Here is a 17,580-nt window from a genome sequence, read left to right on the forward strand (position 1 = left end):
CCACAATTTTGTAGAAAAGAAACAATAAGCAGTGTAGATGACTCTTCAGATCTTCCAGAGCACCGTTTGCATGGCATCAGTGCATTCATGCCCTATACTTTGTGATAAACTGCTGTTATAAAAAAAAAAACTCAAATTTCGGGTGTTTTACGCATCAAAGTTTCGCCTGGGTAAAGATGCGCCGTAGTGGAGGGCTCCGGATTAATTTCGACCACCTGGGGATCCTTAACATGCGCCGAAATCTCGAACAGACGGGCGTTTTTGCTTTTCCCCTCCATCTTAAAAGCCATGGTCGGGAATCGAACCCACGTCCTTGGGATCAGCAGCCCGACGCCTTAGCCACTGAGCCATCGCGGTGGTTACCATTTTTGTTCAGCTACATTAGGCTATAACTGACTACCTAGTAAAACAATTCACAATTTCCTTTTAAAATGTTCTCTCAAATTCTGCTCTTGTAAAGCATAAACATGGTCCACGATCACCCTTTTTTGTGAACAGCACAATAAGTTGTGTGCTCCCAAACAAAATGCACTTGAAAGAAGGACTGGATTTCATAATATAACAGGTTCTAACTCAGTGCTCCTTTCTATTGGCAAATGTCACAAATGGTGCAGTTAAGTTGTGCAAGTGCATCGAGCGCAGCAAACACAAAAAAGCTAGATTAGACAAACTTGTGCAAAAACATCGTCACCCCTTAACTCCCTTTTAGTACAGTGGAGTTTTTCCCTCGCTCGCTCACTCAATTATTTGATGGCTCCAACACCTGCACTAATGAGCGAAATTTCCTCGTTTAGTTAAAAAGAAAAATGAGCACGAGTCACATGTACCCTAAAAACTATTCACTCAAGAACTGTTGTTGTTTAGCAAAATCTTTCTGCAGTGAGCCCTCCTCGTTGAACAAATGGCAGCACAACACAATATGGCGACATCTAAACTTGTACAACTACGACACAAATTCAAAGCAATGAGCAGTAACATCGCAAACTAAGCGGATGCACAACAGGCAAGTGGGAAATCCAGTTCTCCCTCAAACGCCTCAGGGGGAATTCGACAATAGGTAGACCATTCAATGGACTGTCAGCGCTTGACAATAGGCACTAACGGGTCTTTCAGAGCAGCGTTACGGTTTGTACAACCACATTCCTTGCAATGACTACAAAACCGAAATTACCTTACGCCCCTTTCGATCCAATGAGGGACAACACAAGCCAACGCAACTCTCCACGAACGTCTGCAGCCTCACAAGCGAAACGGCAAGCATAGTGCTTTTCAGGGGGGTGAGCTAACGGTCACAAAATTGTTCTTACAACTGCGAGCTGAAACTGCAACACCTGCTGACTTAAAAGCACATAAAAGGGCCGGCTGGTTCAGTACCTCCGGATACTGACATATACATCGTGAAACTACAACGTTGATTACTAATGAGTTTTTTTTTTCAATAAAGCAAGTGGTAAACATTTTAAGGTCACAGTCTTTCTAGTGTTCACATAAATACCTGGGTACTAGCATGCTGAATATAACAGCTGGCTTATAACACCCCTGGTCAGTTTAGATCTAAGCTTTTTCTGATAAGCGCCTTAAAACCTCCGGCGATGGAGCACTTTTGCATGATCACGAAACAAACGTGAATTTGAATAGTACAATGCTGCGACTAGCTAGGCCGCATAACCAGACACATTCTCTCTTTGTAACAGTACCACTTTAACACCAGGCTACTTAGCTTTTCCCGAAGACTTCTAACAAAGTCACTTTGAGGAGGCCACTCTAATCAGTGAAGCAACGCGGCACTTCAAGGATGGAAATAAAGATTGCGGGCAGTGTTTGCCGGGTGAACAATAACGCAGCAGCCTCCCCTCCCCAGACTTCAGCTGCTGTGGCTAAAATAGTCACGAGTGTAAGTGTCGCCCCCCCCACCCCTCCTTCCACGCCAAGTGACTACTCTCTCTTTACCACACAAGTCCAAAGCCCGATCTAGGTCACAAAGTGAACACTCCTTCAGAAGCACTCCTGTGGGAACATTTCATCATCATCGTCATCATCACCATCATCACCATGTCTGTGTTCACACTGCAGGAAAAGGGCTGCTCCCACATTCCCCCAACCACTCCTGTCTCGTGACGCCCTGGCCTGTTGTTTGCCTCCGAATTTGGGAGTCACTATCGCACAAAACGCCTTCCAGTTTCCAATCGCCGAACAACACAACTTCAGTCCACACACAAATGCCGAACACTTGCACAGGTTGCGAGGGCGTGTCTTCCGAGAGCAAGCCACCCTTAAAGTAGAATCGTGAACCTACACAAGCATAGTCCATGTCCCACGGTGCAGCCAAAGCCAAAGTCACAGTGCGACATATGTGCGTGGTAAAAAAGCAGGACACGTACCACTTCCGCAAGTCGCCATACCAGCAAAGAATGGGAGACAAACTCTTATTAAAGGGGGCCTCGAAGACAAACAGAAAACAACTTTGTTCAGTTGGAAAGGGCTAGACTTTGGTAGCTCACTCAGCTCCATCCCACTCACCAAAGATGTTTTCTTAACAAAAAAAAAAAAAAAAAAAAAACACGGGAAGAAATACGGAGAAACTTTCAAATTCCTGACGTAATATGGGCAAGCACTAAAATGATAGTTATCTGCGTGTTAACTGACGGTCAGCAGTCAACTGATGCGACAAAGTTGAACTTGAGGCCCCGTTACGACGACTCAGTCATGCTTCTTGGCGGCAGCTTGGGTCAGCTGCTGCCAATCGCGCAAACAAGATTCTGTGACATCATACACAAACTGCCCGAAAGTGGACGGGGAGTCGCCACTTCATCTGCCTTCCTCAATATCTCAACTATTTGTTTGAACTTAGCCAAAAAATTGGTATAGTAGTTGTTATTGGGGCACAACAAGCTTTTAGATGAACCAAACTTGTATTTTGTCTTCATGGCCCCTTTAAAGTCTGCCACTTAAGCGAGGCTGTAATTGATGTGCAGACTTCAAACTCACAGACGTCTCGTCCTGCCTGCCTGCCTCGGCAACAAAGAAATGCCATGTATTCCCTCTCGAGCGAGTCGTCGCCCCCGCCAAATGTCCTCCTCGGACGAAGCTGAAGACGGAACTCCCAACGGCTTGCCACTTAATAACCACGGCTGTGAGTGATGTTGTGCAGGTGACGGGCTCACAAATGTCTCCTCTCTTGCCAAGCGTCCGTCCTCCTCTTCCACATCAGACGAAGCCAAAGAAGGTGGGCAGCTTGCCCGTGCGCTTCTGGCGCAGGTAGTCGCGCAGCAGCTTGGCCAGGATGGCGACGATGGCGAGGGCCATGAGGGCGCTCAGGGCGTCCAGCAGGCCCTGGGTCCAGTCCGTCGGCTGCGGGCACAGGTCCGACTTGCGCAGGGCGTAGATGGCCTGGCCCTTGAGGCCTGTGAGGGCGCCGTCGGAGCACCGGATCTCCTCCACGTCCTTCACCTGGAGGGACGAATCAGTTTAGAGAATTGCACTGCACTTAGTTAAGGGCGGACATGGCTATTAATTAAAACAGCTTCTTTTAATTGTTAAGTAAACTGTGTGAAACTTGTCAGTCTTGCTGCTTTTTTTTCCACTGGTCTCAAATATGGCAGTATTTTTTGAGTCAGCCAATTAGTTACCAAGATAATGAGAGATAATTAGCCATTTTTGGAGGAACAATAGACTAAGCAGTATTGGTCATAAAACTGCAACCTTTACATTTTCCAATACTACAAACCCTGGTGAGTGCAGTAAGAGAATCGTTTTTTTTTTGATGCACCGCTTGGAACTAGTTTTACAGCTCGCTAAACTTTGGTGGCACCAGTGGCAAGGAACCATTTTGCATGCCCATTTCAAACACCACGGTTTCAAACACCACAGTAAGCCGGCACACCGTGAAGGTTGCTTTGAATGCTTTGCATTTCCTCGCAAATCCTTCTCCCCCACCCTTTTTTTCCCGGGTACATAGCCACAGTTACTGCATTGGTTACTGAATTTTAAAAACAGAGTAAGTGAGCGGATTACGTGCTGCTGTGAAATACCAGCAGGTGGTTATAAGGTTGGTTACCAGGCTGTGAGTGCGCACAAGTGCACACTGCGTAGTATATTTGCTCATAACGAGAATTCCCAAACACAGTCATTACAGGGTAGTTTACCACCCAGCGGTTTCACTCTACGGTGCATCTATTATTTCACGTGGCTACTGCCGTATTTAATACAGACAAAAACATGTGGTGGACTCTTTAGGGGTTGATGTTCCTAAATGATTCTTCACCTAATTGAATACCATGACATGTCATTGGCTTTTCTTGCAAAAGAAACTACAAAAGACTTGTCTAATCCAATGAATGGCTAAGACAAATACAGACAACATCGGCTTCGATAAAAGTTGGACATACCTAAGTAAAATGCAAGACCAAATGTTCGCGTTCCAATTATTTTTTTTTTTTTTGTTCAGATTAAAGCATTTGCGCAAATTGAAGGCAATAAAAGTGATACAATTCTTTCTAATAGAGTTCTCACGCCACAGCCATTAGTGTAGAGCGACAGATATCGACAAATATGAGTATTCTGAAATAGTTCCAATATGCTTATTGATTATCTTGCCCCCCTTCTCCTCCCCTCTTTTCCGACCTACTCATACAAATGAAAGTTCCTTGATTGCCTTAGAAGAGGTCCATTTTTTTTTTTGCGGCATATTTTTATACAGCTGGCGTGCTGGGTTGCACCAAGAAACCCGTAAAGTTTATTGGTGGAGGGACAACACAGACACAAAGCTATGCATTTTTCTCTACCCTGGAGACAGTGATATTGGCCATGCTGTGCTCCGATGGAAGTGAACAAAGAGGCATGAAAGGAAGATGACGCGGTGTGACTGATAGACAGCCTTGCGGTATTTTGATTGTTGCAATCGAAGTCATGAACTAAATCAGCATTGGATTTTTTTATCTAGAGACGTCACATTTGATGGGGCATTCATTTCATGAACGTCACCACTTATCATAGACAGAACCAAGTGTGAATTTCACACGGCTGGATATACCAAGTACCACATTCATCAAATGTAACGCCTATGCTGTCAACAACATATTTGGACAAGTGTACTCACATGGATCGGCTAACGCATGAAAACATTGCGCAACGTCTAACATCATATTTGCAAACGAACGATCCTCTTTAAGGGACTCGAAAACAATAAAGTTCTGTTTCTTTTCAACCAAAAATCGCAGATCATGAGAACGTTGTGCGGGCCAGCCAGTCAGAAGACGCGTGAGCTATCCCACGCATGCGTTTTTCTTTTGGGTGTCGCATTAATTTGTTTCCAATTTCCATCCCATCCACGAGTTCAACCGAGGAAATCCGTCTTCTTTATTATTCCAAAGCCCTCCACTATGGCGTGCCTCAAAGCCCACGTCTAGCTTTGACGTGTCAAAGCCCCAAAATGTGAATGTAAATACAGTAAAAGTTTTCGAACATAGATAATTCGAATTTATCAACAATTCTGACTGCACGATTTCGTCCAGCCAGGCTCCACAGAAATCTATGCAGAAAAAAGCCCATTAATTGGAACGCGAGTAGCTTCTGCCATGGATAATTTGGACTACGCGCCCCCATGCCAGAGGCTTCGTGGATGACAAGTGACGAGAGAAATGCACCCAGAGAAATGCCCACATGAGACTGCATCGCCTTAGGAATGGAGAGAGGTGTAATTAGGTAAAACCAATCTGAAGCCCTCATGGCGCACGGTTTGGAAGAAGGCTTGTTTGCAGACTATGTCACTGTCGCAAGTGCAGAACCTGTCGCTACCACTGATAGGGAGGTGGTAGAGGACAGAGCACCAGCGCAGCCGTCCGCTTGAAAGTTGTGGCAGGATGAAATGTCACCAAGCTCTTCTAAGGTGTTGAGAAACGCAAAAGGAGGGGGGGTTTCTGCAACATCCACTCGTTAGAGCAAAAAAGTGCTGGCTGACGCTTTTAAGGACAACAGCCTGTCTGCAATCACAAACTTTTTTGAGAATTGAACGTATCGACATGGCCTACTGCTTCCCCAGTCGCAGTGTGCTGTTGTTATCCTACCCTCTTGTTAGTTCGAGCTTTCATTAAAGGCACCCTGTGGCACTTGCCACCAACTATTCAGAATGCATTTTGGGGTAAAGTCTATTGTCCCCGCAATCTCCTTCCGCAAGAATTATGGAACTTCATTTAGTATCACCAGAGCTACGCGAGATTTAAAATCGTGCATAACCGTTCCCTCTCAACTCGACCCTCGAACACCCGACGAAGGTTGCGCACTCTCTCCCAGAGAGGGGGGGCCACTTGCGATGTTCCCTTATTGCTTGTTGCCGAGTGGTCTGGTTGAAGATGAAGTACTGAGCTTGTCACTCAAATTCAACAAGCACTTAAAACACAGAAAAAAAAGAGCCAAAACTGTACGTACAGGTTCAAGCATAGAAGAGGTTGGTGTAGAGCACCGACGACAGCGAATCGTCACCGGAAATAAACCGTCACGTTGACCAGCAAGAACCAATAGGAAAGCCACCACCGTAATGACGTAATTAATGCGGCGCACAATGAGGGAAATTGAAGGAAGCACCGTTGGTTTTCTCCCGCACCTTTCACCAAGACACGTGTTATATTTCGCTCCCGTATTACTGGGAGTGTAATCTAAAACGTTGCGTACGTTTATTTGCACTGCCCAAAGAGTGCTTGCTGCAGGGTCCCCATTAATTCGAACTGATACGGCTTGTGGTTCGAATGAACGAGCTTTCACTGTAGCAACAAGCACCCCAACTCGAGCGCTTTCACCACGACGTGCTGTTACAAACAGCGCAGACCACACGCAACGCACCTTCTTGCTCTCCTGCAGCCAGGTGACGAAGGGGATGCTGTCGCAGTTGCAGAGCCAGGGGTTGCCGCTCAGGCGCAGGTCGTCCATGGAGTGCATGCGCAGGTGTTCGAGCACGTACGCGGACACCCAGCTCAGACGGTTGGACGTCAGGTTCAGCCCCATCAGCGAGCGCAGCACCCGCAGGGGCTCAACCTGCGCATTCACGCAACCGCACACGCTTCACTCGAGCAGTCTCGAAAAGAAAAGAAGAAAACTACGTCTCTGCTGACTTTGCCACAAGTGTTTTCTAAAGGTTATTATCTCACCTACGGGGCAGAAACTTGGAGGCTCACTGAGAGGGTTCAACTTCAATTGAGGACGACTCAGCGTGCAATGGAACGGAAGATGATAGGTGCAACATTAAGGGACAAGAAGAGAGCGGAGTGGGTCAGGGAACAAACGCGTGTTAAGGACATATTAGTAGAAATGGGCGTGGGCAGGGCGTGTAATGCGAAGGCAGGATAACCGTTGGTCATTAAGGGCAACAGAGTGGATCCCTAGAGAAGGCAAGCGTGAAAGGGGGCGCTAGAAAGTTAGATGGGCAGCTGAGATCAAGTAGTTTGCGGGGATAAATTGGTCGCAGTTAGCACAGGACCGGGGTAATTGGAGAATAATGGGAGAAGCCTTTGCCCTGCAGTGGGCGTAGACAGGCTGGTGATGATGATCTTCTCCAGCCCCTGCTACGAAAGTGCCTCCTTCCATCCTCCGCCAACCTCTCACACTCTCTCCTCCCATATCGTCAAACATTGCAAACGAAAAACAAATTTAAATATGGTACTTTTCAAAAGGCTGCAAAAAGGCTGTTGAACGTTTCCTTGTGTGGCTCCAGAATGCGAACAGACCTATTTGCGAGAAGCCACAGAAGCAGCGCCAGTAGCCACACATATGGCACAGAGGTCTCGAACGCGCGAGTTCAGCCGCTTATAACTTTAGTGTGCGCGAAATAATGCAACACGTTTTTCAGCAGTGCTGTTGTTCTTCTCAGCAAGTCTCGTGTCCCAAGTTTTGAAAAAAAAATAACTGAGACTCGGTGATTTTTCATTTACAGTTGAACCTGTTGATACATTCTCGGTTTAAACGATTTCCCGGTTAGTGCGCTCTCAATTGTGAACACTAGAAATTCTCTGTAGTACGTTTCTTACCGGATCATGCGTTTTCCTGAATTCCTCCCTTCTGAATTTCTCCCTCCCGTTTTTTTTTTAAACGCATCAACGAGGTTGTACTGTAGTATTTCGATTTTTGAAGTTACGCATTTTTGGAAAAGGCACAGCAATTTTTTTTTTTTTTTTGCGTGCATTTCAATTTTTACTGCACAACTGATTTTTTACAGCTATGTTTAGAAATACACGGCCGACATAACCTATCACTTACAAGTTGGTCACCAATGCAGATACAGACATTAAAGGTGTCAAAGTAAGTGACAATCTAGCGTTTGGTCTGACTTCCCGATTTCTTTCCAATTTTATCTGTTCACTGAAAAACGCAAGGTTTGCCTTGAACTGATTGCATTCTGGTGTAGTCTTTGGCTTCAAACAAATTTTAGACACAACTCTTAAACCTTGTTGTCTGCAAAGCTCAAAGTTTGAAAAAACTGCAGTCACCGGAAGCCATGTGTCATCACCCGCGTTGCCTTTATAATTTTATTTTTTCTCGTAAAGCGCGCATGTTAGAGGAGGAATATGGACTCAACTTTCGGGCTCTTACCTGGCTCGCACATAACTCCTAAAAATATGAGAGAAGAATAACAATGCGCATGTACATGGATGTTCAAGCTCTCATGGAATCAGCTCGTATATCTTGCAAAGCATGTGCCTAAGACGCAACAAAGGGTTGGAGCTAACTTTAACAGCAAAGCTGTTTAGCAAATCGTAATTTTTCGTGTTCGCAGTTAAAATTCAACACTTGCTTAAAATGAGAAAGGCTCTAGCGTTTGCCTTAACCCTTTCGGCCCTGGCGTCGCCATTTGACGACACAACACATAATATTTTCTATTGCTTTGAGAACAAAATGAAAACTGCTAGTTTTCTGTGCGGGGGTTGTTCAAGGGTTCCCTTTGCGACAGACATCACCAATGTTGAGTATTCGTGGGGTTGGACGATATGAAACACAAGAAGCTTCAGTGGACACAGCGTATGACGACAGGGGCGAGTGAGGAAATGGAAATTCCGGCTTGTCAGAAATGTCTATTAATCTGTAAATACTTGTACAGTTAAACCTCGATATAACGAAGTCGTACTTGCGGGCGAAAATTTCGTTAAATCGAGAATTTTGTAGAATCGAGGTTTCGATTTTACAGTTAATTTAACCAGTTATTGAGGTTTCAAAACCTTGCCCATCGCTCGGAAACAACTGCTATGTAGTTACCTCTCCACTTAAACCGAAATTTGTACTAAAACTGGCCGCGAAAATTGTGTGAATTAAGAGCTTCAACACTTAGGCAATGGAATTCGGATAGCCGACAGTAGTTCGTGTCGTCGTAAAACCGGTGCTTTTTCCGCAACGCCACATTAAATATGACAGCAGACTAGGTTTCCACTTTTGCTTTTTTTCATTTCGGTCACTACTAAATGCCACTGTTAGTCAATTGAACCCGCGTCCATGCCCCGTGAACTTCACCCCGGCGAGGTGCTGGTTCGAAGTTATGCCTCTTTTCGTCCGTTCAGTGGTAGGCTTAGGCGCGGCGTTGAGGGGTGCGGCAGGCCAACAGCGGAAGGGTGCTATAAAGCTTTCGACTTTTTTATCCACAAAGGCTCTGCAGTATGGGCGTGTGATGCAACCACGACACTCGAGATAAAGCCATGATTGCGAGTTGAGCGGAGTACACACAGACCGCTTCACTTTGTGGAGCAGCGCTTACGTGCTCCCGCTAAAGCGGAAAGCTTACATTAAATATCTTCTGGCCAAATTTGATTAAGCAATTACTTTTATGCCCGCTGAGCCCTAAAGAAACCGATTTCTCCACAATGCAGCTGTCTAATGAACACGTTTTGACCACGTTCGGTGAGCAATTTATTGCCACCAGCACTCGATGTTCAAGCCGTAGTGAAGAAGTCCGTAAGCAGTGCTTGGCGTTTCTTGACCAGGGTGGGCTTTACGTGACGCTCGTATGCTGACAGCGCTAACAAGGCTTGCTCTTCAACATTCGCATGCGCCTGCGTGCCTCCGCAGAACGTCGATGGCATCCATCACTTCAATGGCCTTCGGTTTCCCCGACACTTCCTCAGGCTCTTGTTCGGAACACTTTTCTTTCCCTTGGAGTGCTCATGCTGCTTATAAGACTCATCTAATGATGGATGAACAAAATATTAATGTGGTTATCAGCGAGCACAACCTAGAGCAGCAGCACCGTTCGGAATTTCGACCGGAATTTTGTTCTTCCTTTCTCGCCATGACTTCGTTAAATTGAAAGCGCCGCACGAAATTACTTCGTAAAATTGAGATAAAAATACCTGGATTTAGCAAAATTTTGATAGAAAACTTGAAAAAAAATTCGTTATATCGCGAATTTCGTTAAATCGAGGTTCGTTATATTGAGGTTCACCTGTATTACCAGATTTATATTTTTTTCTCTAAAATCAGGATGACATAAGTTTTACGACAAACAAAAAATTATTTTTTACAAGAAAGAAAATTTCAAATTGCCTAATGACCTAATTAATTATCGTGCCTCTAAATTAATAAATAGTTGCAGTATTAGCTTAATTTTTTATTTCTGTTCCTCTGAGGTCCAAAGCTGTATGAAAACATGCAGAAAAATAATTTTCGCTTGAAATAAAAAATTCAGGGCTGAAAGGTGAACACTTGCTCGAAATGAGAAAGACACGCCATAGTGTACGTCCCTCCTAGATGATGTCCAATGATTATTACTGCCAAAAGAAAAAAAAAAAGAAATGAACGAAGCTCACACTTATAGCAACAATGAGGGAGTAAAGGTCGTTGCGGCAGCAGAGAATAAGCAAATCGTCTGCAATCATGGACTTAAACCTTCGTGATCGTTGTGAAGGTTGCGTACAGCTTTGCTACATTCAAGTCTTGCTCGTTAGTGTGGGCTTCCTTCATGTTTTGGGGGGTTAATATCACTTCACAGTTTGCTTCATTCGTTCTACAGAACACGCTGGCTGAAATATGAATGGCGCATACATGAAATGGTGCACGCTGCCACCGCAACAGGTGTAACCGCAGATTTACAGGTGTAACAGCCCTCTTGCCAAACATAAAGTTCCACATGTGGGAAAGGAGGTGATAATATAGCCTAGAATAGCAGTAAAAGTCTCCACCCACGCTTTAATTGAAAGCAGTCATTCGCTCCGACGGCAAGCGTAAATGCTTGCAGGCCTCCACCAGCCTCCACAGTGTTTTGACACTCACATAAAACGGTGAGGTCGTAGCGTGGTTGTGTCACTGGTGATTTCCAGGCGTTTCTATATGTAGGTAATTATTTATCGGGAGTTCAAGTATTTATAGGAGCCATGAAGACAAAATACAAGTTGGGTTTATTTGAAAGACTGCTTAGTCCCGATAACAATGATACCAATATCATCTCAATCTTCGAACAAATAACGGAGATATTTAAGAAAGCGTGTGAAGCAGTCGTGACCCCTAGCCAATTTCCCACAACATTTCTATGACGTCACGGAACCTCGATTGGCGACCGCCTAACTGAGCTGTCGCGACGACACATGACTGGACGTCTGTAATGGGGCCTCTAGTTCCATTTGACCGCATCACTTGAATGCTAACGTGCAGTTAATGCATTGAAAATTATGTTTTATTGTTGGCCCGTATGACGTCATTCCTGCTCATAACACGTCACTGTGGCGCAAAATTTGAAACTTTTTAAATACTTCTTGCTTTTTTTCGTTAAACATCTTTTGTGGCTCTAATGGAACTGAGTGAGATATTGAATCCTAGTTTTTTCAAATTAAACGAAGTTGTATTTTCTCTTCATGGCTCTTTTAAAGTACTGCTTTAGGACTGCGAGGCAATTTGGCATCGATAGAACCAATAAAAAGGTAACATACAAATTTGGTGTGGGACAGGGCTCTTAAAACAATTTCTTTTAGTTTTTATGTAAGCTCTGTGAAACTTGCCAGTCTTGGTGCTTTTTGTTCCCCACTGATTTTAAATATGGCATTACTTTTGGAGTCAGTAAATTAGTTGCCAAGATAATTAGAGATAATTATCCACTTCTGGAGGAACAATAGACAAAACAGTGTTGGCCATAAAACTGTCATCTTTATATTTTCCAATACAGTCGCACCTCGATGTAACAAACTTCAATGTGGCGAAACCCCCGATGTAACGAACCACGTAATTTTTTTCAACTTTTTTAAGTGTACGCACACGATATATTTTTGCCTTCTGTGCAACGAAGTCCCGTTTGCCGAAATTTCAATGTAGCGAAGTTTCATGGACAACCAGGTACGAAATTTTGGTTGCAGAAGGGGATTTTGGGAGACGCAAGCACCGAAACGTGGTCTTGACAAACTGCGAACGGCAACACAGGCCACCCAATGCCGCGAGTCATTGAGTTCGTGAGCAAGTGTAGTGCCTACAAGCTCCTTACCTACAAACTGCGTAAGGTGCCGCCACCGCATGCCGCCGCTTTGTCCTTCGTTCGTGCTCGTTCGCGCTTGTTGGGTTTCATCGTTCCAGCAAGTGCACAGCGAAGCATTTGTGGGTCACCACGAGCCTTGTGCATGCGTTTTTTTCACGCCCGCGTCCGCGATTGCGCGACGACGGCGGCTTCTGCCTCGGCCGGAAAAAACGACTTGCGCCACGTGCGGCAGTGGGAGGAGCCTGACAACTTGCACCAATGAGGAGGCGCACACCGCATGGCGGGAGATTCGAAGCGCTGGGGCACGGCCAGTTCAGGATGTCAACAGGCCCCGGCAGAGACGATTAGGCTTAGCACCGTTGAGGATATACATGATGGGCGCTTTCCAAAGCGGCGTGTAGGATGTTTTACAGTGCAGTTTTCGCCCACATTATCAGCTTCTTTCCCGCATGAACATCTTCGTTTGCCCCTTTTATTGCGTTTTAGTGAGCGGTTAGAAGCGGTCGTGGAGCTACCCTCACCACGCGGATAGTTTCCGCGGCTGCGTCAGTGCGCCTGTGGCTTGCGGCGTGTTTTTGCATGCAGAAAATGCTCCATGCGGTTCACGCTGTTGCCCCCACAGACGATTAAGCTCCGACGGCGCGTTGCCTTTTTTTTTTCATTCATTTTAACCGTAAATTTCAATGTAGCGAAATTTTAATGTAATGAAGAAAATTGCAAATTTTACCGACTTCGTTACATCGATTGATTTGATTGATTGAGGGGTTTTTAACGCACTGACGCAACGCAGGCGATGAGGCACGCCGTAGTGGAGGGCTCCGGATTAATTTTGACCACCTGGGGATCTTTAACGTCCGCCGTTCGTTACATCGAGGTTTGACTGTACTATTAACCTCGGTGAGTGCAGTGAGAGAATCGGGTTTTTGATGCATCGCTTGGAACTCATTTTACAGCTCATTAAACTTTGGTGTTTGAAATGGGCATTCGAAATGGTTCCTTGCCACTTGTGCCACCAAAGTTTAATGAGCTGTAAAATGAGTTCCAAGCGATGCATCAAAAAGCAGATTTTCTTATTGCACTCACCAGGGTTCACAGTACTATTGGAAAATATAAAGATTACAGTTTTATGACCAACACTGTTCTGTCTATTGTTCGTCTGAAAATGGTGAATTACCTCTAATTATCATGGTAATTAATTGACTGACTGAAAAAAATAATGCCATATGTGAAATCAGAAAAAAAAAAAAAAAGCAGCAAGACTGACAAGTTTCACAGAGTTTACTTCAAAATTAAAGGAAGCTGTTTTAAGAGCACTGTCCCCCCTTAAGCACCAAGGGTTGTTCATAGCATTCAGGACCAACCGCACGCAGCGTACTTTCGTCGTTTTCTCACGTCAGCGCGCGTCGCCAAAAATGCATGGCGACGCGAGCTGACGGGCGAGCAACGCCGACGTCTACGCTCGCCAGATATTGGCGTCGGCGCAGCGCGAGAAAGCAGTGGAAAGCGGGCAGCAGCGGTCGGGTTTCCAGTCCTTCTCGTGCTTTGGGGTCATTCCTTTCAGCAGAAGAGAATCAGTTTCTTTTTAACTTGCGGTTATCGACTGCCTTGAGACAAATTGCAAGCTACAGTAGAATCTCGATGATACGAATCTTGCGGGACCGCGAAAAATATTCGTATCATCCGAAATTCGTATGAACCAACACAGACCAAAAAATTGAAAGCTGAAAAAAGTTTTCGTTTATTTTTTTTCTTACTTTCGCGTGAACAAATTCGTGATTTTTTCTGCTTTTTTTAAACCCCCACGTCACAAAGCAGTCGTTTCCGTAGCGCGTAACGCTTCGCCTAGCTTCGCGCTTGTCTCTTAACTCCCGGTGTCCAAGCTCGCTACACGCCGCAACAGTCAAGCGTGAACCGCATGTTGCGTTTTTGCACGCGATTCGCACGCCTCGGCTTTGCGCGCGCTGTATTTTCACGGCCGCATTGACGATTTCGCGCCCGCGGTATTTCCTACCTCGGTCAGAAAAAGACGCTGACGACTTGCGAAACGCTCGAGACAGCCCGCTGGCTCCTCCCGAGATGTTTAGGCTTAGCACTCCGGCAGATATTTTATGGGCGCTTTCACTAGCGGCGCGGATGGTGTTTTATAGTACCGTTTTCGCCAACGTTATCAGCTCCTTTACTGCACAAGAAACTTCGTGTCTGCCTTGAGCGGCATTTTAAAGAGCGGCTAGAAGCAGTCGCTCAAGCGGCCGTGCCACTTCGCGGCCGAAGCCGCCGCCATGTTGCCGCCGCCGGCCGCGGCGCGCGCAGCGTGCGAGAGGTTTCGCGGCGCGCATGGGGCGCGCGGGGCGCGTTTTCGCGAGCAGAAAACAACAGCCCGGCCGTTTCTGGAGAAAGAAGAGTGACAAATGGAGAGAGAGGGCCGTCACTTGCTTGTTCGGCAGTCGGGCGCCTCACCGGCTCGTTCGTATCATCCGCCGGGCCGCGCAGGTCCGTTCGTAACAGCCGAAATTTTTCCCATTGCAAACAATGCAATTTTGCCGGGACTTTTCAGAAATTCGTATCATCCCGAAATTCGTATCACCCAGAATCGTATCATCGAGATTCTACTGTATTTCTGTTCAAAACCGCTCATTCATTTGGGGCTTGTTTGCAAGGGTTAAGGCTTGGGTGAGTTGGTGCATGATTACAAAAAGGGGAACAGCGCAAACTCACACAAAACACAAGAAAAAGGAGGTGACAAACACGAGCGCTGCTTGTTTGGCTTTAATCAGGGAGATCGGGTATTTGCGGTAGCTTTTTGTGAGTTAAATAATGGAGCTCTGGCTACGTCGCTTGTAGTATTAGCATGATGGGGCTTGTCTGCACGATTGGCGCGTGACAACCAAGCTTTATCAAGGCCAGAATGCTAGCGGCGCATGCCATTCCATTCGTGGCTACCGTGGCTTGTGTAGGGGAGACCGAGGTTTTCCAATAGCTTTTCTTGACTCAAATAAGGGGGCTGTGGTTACATCGTTTGTAGTAAGAGCATAACTGCCCTCGGACCCAAGATCGGTGTGTAACAAACAAGCGTTACCACGGCTCAAATCTCTCAAATACGAGCAAAACAAAACACACTCGACAATATTCACTGGCAGCCTCTGTTAGGGTACCAAATTCTTGGACCCCACCTCGTCTTTTGGCGTGGCTGAGCGGTTGGGTGCTTGGGTCCTGGCGTTTTGTTTTGAAAGTCCATGGTTTGAATCTTGGCAAAACCTCACTGCTGTTCTTTTTTTTTTTTTTGCAGTGAGGGTTTCATCAGCTGTTTCTTTACAAGGCAAACAAAGGGTGCAAAAGTACCTCGTCTTTTAAGCTACAGCTGGCGTATGATGGCAGAGTATCAAGGCAGCCCTGAAATTTGCTGTGCTTACACTTTGAATTCAAGAAACTGCAGTCGGTACATAACATCACGGTTAAATCAAGTAGCACGTAAAGTTGTGCGAAGTGCGTCTTCGTTCTTATTATCTTATTTTGTTCAGACTTGACAGTAATGACTTGAAATACATTTTGCAGCATATCAATATTTCCTCGCAAATGTATATATATATATATATATTTTGTAAAGCTACAGTCTTGATAACTGCAGTTGAACAATCAACGATGACTGTTCATAAATGACTTCAACATATTGGCACGGTTAATAGAAACGTGTCCACTGCCGCACGTTGATGCAGCGGCTGGCGCGTGACTCTGCCGGTCTCATGCGGTTACCGGCGCATGAGACCTCTCCGGCGCGTTGCCGCCAACACTCGCACGATGCGTGATCTCGCGTCCATGTGGTTAGGGCTTTACATCAATGAATGCACTAGGACAGCTGCACCACCTGCCTTCATGGCTGGCAAGTGGTCGGATGATAAAAACACTCACCAGCCATATTAAAGCTTAATCAGTCACCCTCATGCTTGTTTGTCAGCTACCACTGTTGGAATACGTGCATAATTTACGATGCAAAAATAATACAGAAACATTGTGCCTGCATCTCGCGTCCAGCCTTCTAATCCAGCCAATTCGTAGACAAAAAACTTGCACAGCACAGCTTACCTTGTCAATTGAGGCGATCTCATTTCCATGCACGTCTAGCATCAGCACGTTCTCCCAACCGGTCCTGGGGAAGCGAAGACGGGGGGAAAATAGTTTCCCTCAACTATCTATTGTGTCTGGTGTTAGGGAGCCATTCTACCTCAAGTACGGGTGCCGTCATAAGTAATTGGAACAAGCACTTGTGGATATCCCGAAATATTTGTCTTGCTGGCTTTGTGACAGCCGTTACCGGTTTACAGGAAGCTTTTTCTGTTAGGGAGGACTCCTTTAAAAATGAACACCAATGCAGCCGGGTGCTTCCCCGGAGAAGGAATTCCTGTAAATTTACGAGATAGTGTTCAAATTACCTTTGACGGCACCTGTATTTGCCGGCGACAGAATGAACCACGGAGAGGTCAAAGGGGCTATGGAGACAAAACGCAACTTCAGTTCATTAATTTAAAAAAGCTGCTTTGTCCCGATGAGAACGATGGAACTTTGACAGCAAACTTCAAAGAGTCGTGTTATTAATGAAAACAGATGGAGCAGCAGCGACTCCGCAGCCACTTTCTAGCAATTTTTCCATGACGCTTATGTTTGTTGCATTCTCCACGACATTTATATCCTGTTTATATGATCGATGGCCACCGACCTAGTAAGCAAGCCACAACCAAGAAAACACAACCGGGTGATTGTACTGGGGCCTCCGGTCCCAACCGCTTCTATCACTTGAACGCTAACGCGCAATTCACACACACGATCACACGATCACACAATCAAAACAAGAGAGAAAAGTTCCAGATTCATTTCCAGCACGAAACTATTGTGATCTGACGCTTTTCTCTCTTGTTTTGATGCTTAACAGAATTGAAGCAACAATATAGCCCTTTCCCTGCACACAGTAGACCCACCTGAGCACACTGACGTAAAATTATTGTGGCAGTTTTGTCTCACTAGTTTATTATTGTCAGTGCCAATTTGAGGCAATTAGTCTTGTAACTCAACACATGCAAAAGATACCCTGAAACCCACTCCAGGTTTTGTTATTGGGATGGCCAACCACATAAATGACCCTAATTTGATTAAAT

The 17,580-nt window shown here is 45.6% G+C and overlaps 1 protein-coding gene across 2 annotated transcripts in view; it reads right to left on the reverse strand.

The window, feature by feature from the left end:
- Window positions 1-2,008: 2,008 nt before the first annotated feature.
- LOC144138826 (protein toll-like) overlaps window positions 2,009-17,580 on the reverse strand; it is a 41,802-nt gene continuing 26,230 nt past the window's right edge. Inside the window, exons 7-9 of one of the 2 annotated variants that reach the window (XM_077671307.1) lie at window positions 16,514-16,577; window positions 6,838-7,029; window positions 2,009-3,450 (exon numbers count right to left, since the gene is read on the reverse strand). In XM_077671307.1, the coding sequence (XP_077527433.1) occupies window positions 3,208-3,450; window positions 6,838-7,029; window positions 16,514-16,577 (499 nt within the window). In that variant the 3' untranslated portion in view covers window positions 2,009-3,207. The remainder of the gene's footprint in view (window positions 3,451-6,837; window positions 7,030-16,513; window positions 16,578-17,580) is intronic. The other variant, XM_077671306.1, reaches the window with a different exon arrangement.

The sequence above is a fragment of the Haemaphysalis longicornis genome, unplaced genomic scaffold (assembly GCF_048455015.1).
Source record: "Haemaphysalis longicornis isolate Haplotype H1 unplaced genomic scaffold, Haemaphysalis longicornis Haplotype H1 scaffold_5, whole genome shotgun sequence".
Lineage (NCBI taxonomy): Eukaryota > Metazoa > Arthropoda > Arachnida > Ixodida > Ixodidae > Haemaphysalis > Haemaphysalis longicornis.